The sequence below is a fragment of the Elephantulus edwardii genome, unplaced genomic scaffold, assembly GCF_000299155.1.
Source record: "Elephantulus edwardii isolate Elephantulus edwardi_28Jun2011 unplaced genomic scaffold, EleEdw1.0 scaffold00210, whole genome shotgun sequence".
Lineage (NCBI taxonomy): Eukaryota > Metazoa > Chordata > Mammalia > Macroscelidea > Macroscelididae > Elephantulus > Elephantulus edwardii.
In genome coordinates this window covers 581,014-589,134 of record NW_006399960.1, presented here as the reverse complement: position 1 = coordinate 589,134, position 8,121 = coordinate 581,014, and the positions used below count along the sequence as shown (strand labels likewise).

The window sequence follows — 8,121 nt, the reverse complement described above, 5'->3', positions numbered from 1 at the left end:
TTCGGTGACTGGGGTAATCGGGATGGGTGTGTCAGAGGCAGTGCGGTTGGCGAAGGACAGAGCAGGGTTTAGGGCTGTTGTGCATAGGGTCGCTATGAGTCGCAAAAGACTCGACGGCACATAACAACAACAACAACAACAATCTCTTGAGAAGCTGCTGGTAGGTTTGAATAAATGGAGAAACCGTTGGGTTAGGAGCACAACTCGATAAGTACTATACCACTTGAGCTCCCTGGTGCTCCCAGAAGCATTCTTCAATCAATGATACTTGAGTTCCTTTGTTCTGCCGGTGAGATAGCTCTGAGATTTTCAGTACGCCTTCTCCCAGGGTTCTCCAACAGACTTGAGTGCCTGATGCCTGCAGCTTGTTGACAACAAACAAACTTTCTAGTGCCTCCTTTTTCCTCCCTGTCTCACTTCCCAAGGTAGATAGAACAATGGTCTCCTAAAAATATCCACACCCCTATACCTGGAACCTTTGATTATGCTACTTTTCATGGCAAAAGGAACTTTGCAGCTGTAATTAAGTTGAAGATCTTGAGATACGGAAATGATCATTGATTTCTGCGTGGGCTCAATGTAATCATAAGAGTCCTTATAAGGAAAGAATCTTAAAAGGAGAAAATGGAAGCAGAGATCAGAGTGGATAAAGGTTTGAAAATGCCACACTGCTAACTTTGAAGGAGGAAGATACCAGGAATGTAGGAAAGGTCTGTGGAAATGGAAAAGGCAAGGAAATGGATTCTCCACTAGAGCCTCCACAGGAAGCACAGCCTGTCTTTTGATCCATGAACTTCCATTTCTGATCTCCAAAACTTCGGTTAATAAATTTGTTTTGTTTTACACTACTAACTTTGTGATAAGTTATTACTGCAGCCATAGGAAACCAATACACTTCTCTACTCCCCAAATGGTGTTTCCTGGGATCATCCCCCATGTAAATTGCCTATGAACAAAACATTCTTGTCTCAGAGTTTGTTCTTCTACAGATCATGTTGAGTTACAGCAAGCGATAGGGTTTCTCACCCAGAGGATCATTTAATTTTTTTTCTCTTTTAGTTTAAAATAGCATGGTTTGTTTCTTTTTCTCTTTCTCTCTGACTTTCCTCCATTTCATTGATGATGAGTGTACACACAGTAAAGCATGCACTGTTCAACAGTTTTTACATGTCCATATGACCATTTTTTTTATTATAGCCATGAACATCAACGTAGGCGTCAGAACAGCAGCTGCACTTCTAGATCAATTTTATGAGAAAAGACGACTACTCATCCTGTCTACACCCACAGCCCGAAATCTTCTTTATCGGCTGCAGCTGGGAATGCTTCAGGTGAGCCTTGGGGCAGAGACAAGGTGAGAGAGAAACCTCTGACAGGAAGCACCCAGGCATTTCACTAAAAGCAAAGGCTAGATCCAATGCCTAATCCATTTACTGTCAGTTGCAGGAACTGGCACTTTGGAACTGCCACCATTTATTTCAGATTCTAGGACATAACCTGATTTACATTGACTCCGAAGAGCTAACCTAGTCATTTTCTAATTAATGATGTTTGTATTTACTACTGTGCCTAATTGGCATGCTATCCGGACCCAAGCAAAGAACAATTGTCTTGGCTGAACCTGTCCATGAAATATCTGGACTAGATCAGTCAGTCAGTCATCTGTCCAAATGACTGGCCCAAGGAATAACAGATGTCTCAGAAGTTTTAGGCTCTAGATTTGACTGTAAGAAGCTTCTTTTAAAGATCTTCACCCTGAAACCTACAGCATCCCTTTACAGCAGGAAGTAGCTAAGAGAATACGCTGTCCCCTTTTCCCTATGAATCAGGGTGAAGTCTCTCTCAAGGAGGGGTGATAGGGAATGGCAAAGTACACACTGACAAAGGAGATTAATCAGAACTGGCTTTGACAAGCACTGTGGCAATTGGACTATTAAAACAGACTTTCAAGGGGGGGAAGAAGAACGAACTGGGGAGGAGGATAGAGAAAATAGTGCAACAATGAATGAATGAAAACCCCAAATCTCTGTAAATGTTCATTAAAATTTAAAAAATTAATAAAAAAGAAGCTTCTTTTACCCTACTTAGAGACTACTATTACTGCTTATTGACACTGAGTCTGAACTGACTCAGATAAGGGAGCTCTGGTGGCCAAGTGGCAAGAAGCTGTGCTGCAATCCCAGATGTTTGTGGTTCAAATCCACCAGATGCTCTGCTGGAGCAGGAGGGGCAATCTTCTGTGCCAGTCAGATTTGATTTGACGGTACACACACATACAAAAATAATAGAATTTTATAAAATATAAAAAATAAGAAGCTGCACTTCAATCTCAGAGAACTGACTCAGAGCCAACCCTCCAGCAGGTTTCTGGGAGGCTCTAAATTACATGGGAGGAGATTGCCCATATTTCTCCCATGGAGCTGGTGGTGAATTCAAACTGCCAGAGAGGTGCTGCCTTTGGGTTAGTAGTCCAACTCCCTATGGACTAATCCACCAGAGCTTCCTCCTCAGAAACCAGCAGCCAGCCATGTATTACAACAGAGTTCTCAAAGTCCCTGGAACAGCTGCACAAAAATAACCTGGAAACTTGTTATAAAGGCAAATTATCCTTAAATGCTTGCCAGTGGACATCTAAAGTGCAATAATTGCTCCCTTTCTTCCACTTGTCTATAACACAGAAGATAAAAGACAAATGGAAACAATTAGTCCAAAGGATTAAGGGGCAGAACATCAACCTCAATGTCCCTGAGACCAGAATTAGATGATGCCTGGCTACAGCTGCTGCCTACCCTGCAAAGGAGCAAAATAGAGGGTCTCAGATGGAATAAGAGAAAAATATGGAACAAAATAAAAATCATAATCAAAAGACTGAGTTTACTTATCTGATAGAACCAGATGTAACCCCTGAGATTATGGCCTTTAGTCACTCTCCAAACCTGGGACTGAACTCATCTCCTTAGGTGGACTTTTAGCCCAGCAATGGACAAGCTTACAGGATGAACAGTATCTTTGAGTTAACCTCGTGATCTCAGCTAACTATGTGAGATCAAAAAGGAAACAGTAGCCTGAAGATGAAGCTTAGAAGATAGGTGGAGATAGGAAAGAAGGAAGAATGGAAATTGTAAACACACGGAGGAAATTAGAAGAATGCTATTGCATTGTGGGGACTGCAATCAATGTCATGAAACAAAATATGGATGGAACATTGAATGAAAAACCAGTTTGCTCTGTACAGTTTCATTCATATATCAATAAAAGGTTTTTTAAAAAATGCATATTCTCAAGTTTCTGCCCTAGACCTGCTGTAGCAGAGTCTACATTTTAGCATGATCCTCTTGAGGTGATTTCTAAGCCCCTTGAAATTTGAGAAGCACTTTTCTAGAGAACTCACCCTTTTCACCTGTGTAAATCTTTTAGCTACAAAACAAGGCAACAGCCTCTGATAGAAACTGAAAGCATAGAGCCTACAACTTGATTGGTATTTGTCCTAACAACGGTTTATAGTAAGAGTGATTAAATGCTAGGGGACAGGATATACCCTGTGTATTGGTCATGGTGCTGTACTTTTTTTTTTTTTTAAAAGAAGTATTTCATCCCCTTATGAAATGTTGCAGCACCACTCTTCTCACCCTCTCCCCATGTTTACTGTTCAGTTCTTCCTTTTTTATCCCCGCTTTTCCTATCCCTACTCTGACCTTCATCTCTGGGCTAGTGTTGCTCTTTTGAGCTCACATGGTTAATTTTAAAAGAAGTGAATACCTGCCAGTGGTATTGCTTACCTCAGTGTTACTCCAACACAATGAAGTATTTAGAACAATTTGGTCGATTAAAGACTACAAGATTTTCTTCACTCTTCCCATTTACTTGAAGGACTTCCTATGAACTCTGAAAAGCTACAGAAAAAATATTTTGGGTTTTCTTGATGGGAATAAAAATCACTACATCTTTCCTTGAGATCCTTCCACCTCTCCTCAATCTTTGTATCCAATCTTTGTCTCAATTTACTGTCATTGTTATGTCTCAGGTTGTCACTGTTACATGCTATCAAGTTGAGTCAACTCATAGAGACCCTAGGAAAAACCAAATCTAAACCCTATTCTATCCTTACCATATCAGACACACTTGTCTCCATTGCTGCAAACACTATGTGAATCCAACTTGTTGAGGGTCTTCCTTTCCTTCACTGACCCTCTACTTTCCCTTGCCGAGGAATAGCTCTTATAACCACATGACCAAATTATCTGAGATGAAGCTTCACCGTCCTTGCTGAGCACTCTGGCTGCACTTTTTTTTACAAGATCTATCTATTTGTTCTTTTAATAGCCCATGAGATAATCAGCACTCTTCTTCAACACCACAACCCAAAAGTCAATGATTCTTCTTCTGCCATGCTTATTCACTGTTTAGCTCTTAGATGCATAGGAGGGGATTGGAAAGTCTGTGGCTTGAATTAGGTGCATCTCAGTCTTTAAACTGACAGCATTGCTCTTCAAGACTGTGGAGAAGCGCTTGACAAATTTGCCCAACGTAACACATCTTCTGACCTCTTGAGTGCTAGTACCAAGGGTGATGTTGTTGTTCTTTAAGATGAAAACATTGAAAATTTCAATCTTTTCTCCACCTATATATATTGGCCCAGTGGTAAGGATTTTTCTTTTCTTTTTGCATATTATATATATTTATTCTCAATAGAAACTATATTTATTAATACATAGAATATACTTATGCTAAATAACAATGTGCAAAATCAACTCTAATCAGCTTTAGATTATATTAATAGTAAAACATAATAGAAAAATGGAAAATATAAATCACTTCTAATAAATTTTCAAAGCACAAATTATCTTTACCCCAAAACTAACTCTTATGCATCCACTTCCATAATAGCTTGCCTCCAGACAACCCTATGAACCTGCAGAGAGGATGAAAGTCACACAAGTGTTGAGGACTTTCCTTCATAGGGTTGCTATGAGTCTCCTATGACTCAACTGCACTTAACAACAACAACAACATCACTATTCTTTAATTTTTTTAGATAAAGTAATGAACTTTTAACTTAATTTTGTTTTCTATAAAAATACAGGCAAATAATTTTATAATTTTTTTATTTTCAGATGGTAGCAAAAACATATTTTACAAATATGTTTAGATTTTAGGCTACTTTTAGCATTTTATAATCCATTCTTAGAAATTTCACTCACCATTACTCTTTAATAAGCTTAGTTCCAATTTTTATTGAGCCTTGCCTTTATTATTATTTCACAAATCTATTTCTTAAAAAATAGTACTTTATTTCTTGCTCCATTCAGGAACTCTGGTTGAAGTAGAAGTTCCTATCTGCTATGGCAATAAGAAAGGATATTACTTCCAATGGCCTCTATCAGTTTCATTTATCATAGCTATGTGTGACACTGAGGCATTGCAAGGCATCAATGGATAGGGTATGTTACCCTTCTACAGATTAACTGAGAACAATAGATAAGAAGTACAACCCACCAATCCTAGTGTTTTAGTTAGTATATTTTATCTCTCGTTGCCATTGAGTCAGAATCTGCTCATAGCTAAACTCAGTGGTTTTTGAAGACTATAAATCAGTCAGTTGAAAACTGCTAATTTTTTGCCTCAGAAACCACTGGTGAGACTCATTGTGACATTATGTACAGTATTTCTGAAGCCTGTCCTATCTTGAGTAATTCTTACCTACTCTGACATACCTACCCTATTACCCCAGTCACTTTATCAGTCCACCTCATGCAGGGTCTTCCTTTCCTGTGCTGTCCCTCCACCCATCCAAGCATGATGTCCTTCTCCAAGGACTGGTCCCTCCTGGTAGCATGCTGTTGAGATGTAACTCATATTGAAGGGTGCATTCCTTGATATTCTGAAGCAAACACCTCAAGTTCTTCTCACTTTCAGCTACTAAGGTTATGCTATCTGCATAACATAGATGGTTGTTGAGTCTTCTTCCAATCCTTATGCCACATTCTTCTTCATAAAGTCTAACTTCTCTAATCACTTACTCTGCATGCAAATGGAATAGTATGCTACCTGTTTCACACTGATGCAACCTGTAACCCTCTGCAACCCTGATACACACCTTTATTTTTTTAAAAAAATTTAAATATGTATTATTTTTTTTTCTCTGGACAACAGCTTCTTGGTCTAGGCATAGATTTTATATAAACATAATTAAAATGTTTTGAATTTCTATTCTTCTCAATGTTTGTTATGATCCACACAATCAAATGCCTTTGCATAGATGATAAGACATAGACATTTTTTTCTGATGTTCTCTTCTTTCAGTGAGAAGCCATCTGATATTAGCAATGATACCCCTGGTGCCATGACCTCTTCTAAATCCAGCTTGTATGTCTGGCAGTATGTCAATGTATTAACTGTTTGAATAATCTTCAGCAATATTTTGCTTGCATGAGGTATTAATGATATTGTTACATAATTTCCAAATTCTGTTGAATCGCCTTTCTTGAGAATATGAACAAATATGAATCTCTTCCAGTAAGTTGGCCAAATCTTCCAAAATTTCTTGTACAGACTAGTAAGCACATCCAGAGCTGCATTGAAACATGCCTATCGTTATCCTGTTGATTCCTGGGGTCTTATTTATTGCCAATGCCTTCTGTGCAACTCCAACTTCTTCCTTCATTACCATTGTCTCTTTATCATATGCTACTTCCTGAAATATTTCAGTGTCAACCAATTCTTTTTGGTACAGTGACTCTGTTTATCCCCTCCATCTTTTTTTGATGCTTCCTGGATCATTCAATATTTTGCCCATAGCATTTCTCAGTATTGCAATTAGAGGCTTGAATTTGTTTTTCAGTTCTCTCAGCTCAAGAAATGGTGAGTGACTGGAAGGCAGTTTAACATTTCCTCAAAAAACTGAACATAAAAATTCCACATACCTAGCTATTCCACTGTTTGGGATATACCCTGAGAAAATGAGAACTGAGGCATAAATGGGGACTTGTTCACTAATATTCATAGCAGCATTATTCACCATCACAAGAACATAAAAACAGTCCAAATGTCCAAACACAATTAAACGGATTGAGAAATTATGGTACACTTATACAATGGAATACTATGCAGCACGCAGGAACAATGATTTTGTAAATCATTACCTAACTTGGGAGGGACTGGAGAACATTATGCTAAGTGAACTAACTCAGTCCCATAAGGACAAATACTGTATAAGATCATTATAGAACAGGTATGAAGATCCAAGGAGTGGGGAAGGATGGTATCAGAAGGGTAATGATGGGCAGGGAGGAGATGAATCATAGGGTCATACAATTTGATGGGAGGAGGGAAGAAGGTTATGGGAAACAGGAAAGATTCAATGTGAAAAACAAGGTATTTGAACTTTGTAAGTAAGCCAGTATAAAATAAAAATTTTATTTAGATTAAAAAATGAAAAATAAATGGAGAGTGAGTTCTTCCTGTTTTATTCTCTAACATTAGCTTTTAGCACATTTCTTCGTAAGGTGTTGCTTTGTCTTCTGGAGCTACCCTTTGAAATCTTGCATTCATCTCTTTTACTCCAGCATCCCTTCCCTTTGTTTTGGATTCTTAATGCTCTAGTGCAATTTTCAGAGTCTCTTCTGATATTCATATTGGTTTTTTCTTACTCCTCTACCTTTGTAATGACCTTTTGCTCTGTTCATTGATAATATCTTTGACACCATCCCACAATTCATCTGATCTTCAATCATTATATATTAAATTCAGGTGGACTAGGCCTAAGGTTGTATTTTGGTTCTTGTGGGACATGGTGTTAAAGTAACAGGCAAATGGCCCTCCACATTTTGGGAGAAATTTGCTTTCAGACTGTTTTCCAATTGAATGTTTGCTAGTCTCTTAAGATTTCAGAGCAAAATTAATAAGCCAAATAATTTGCTTTTCCTATAGGTCAGCTAACTATGGAATGTGAGCCAAATCTAGCCTACTGTCTCTTTTTTTGTAAATAAAGATGCATTGGCAAAAACCAACTTTTACAGTCGGAGACAGATCGAACATGCAATCAAGATGCATTGATAATAATGGGTGACTGGAATGCAAAAGTTGGGAACAGAGAAGAAGAATCAGTAGTCGGAAAACATG

At 38.3% G+C, this 8,121-nt stretch overlaps 1 protein-coding gene across 1 annotated transcript in view; it reads left to right on the top strand.

Moving 5' to 3' along the window:
* The window catches only part of SRPX (sushi-repeat containing protein, X-linked), a 92,870-nt gene that overhangs the window by 73,545 nt on the left and 11,204 nt on the right, over nucleotides 1–8,121 (top strand). The window contains exon 8 of the mRNA XM_006897524.1: nucleotides 1,198–1,331. Within this exon, the coding sequence (XP_006897586.1) occupies nucleotides 1,198–1,331 (134 nt within the window). The remainder of the gene's footprint in view (nucleotides 1–1,197; nucleotides 1,332–8,121) is intronic.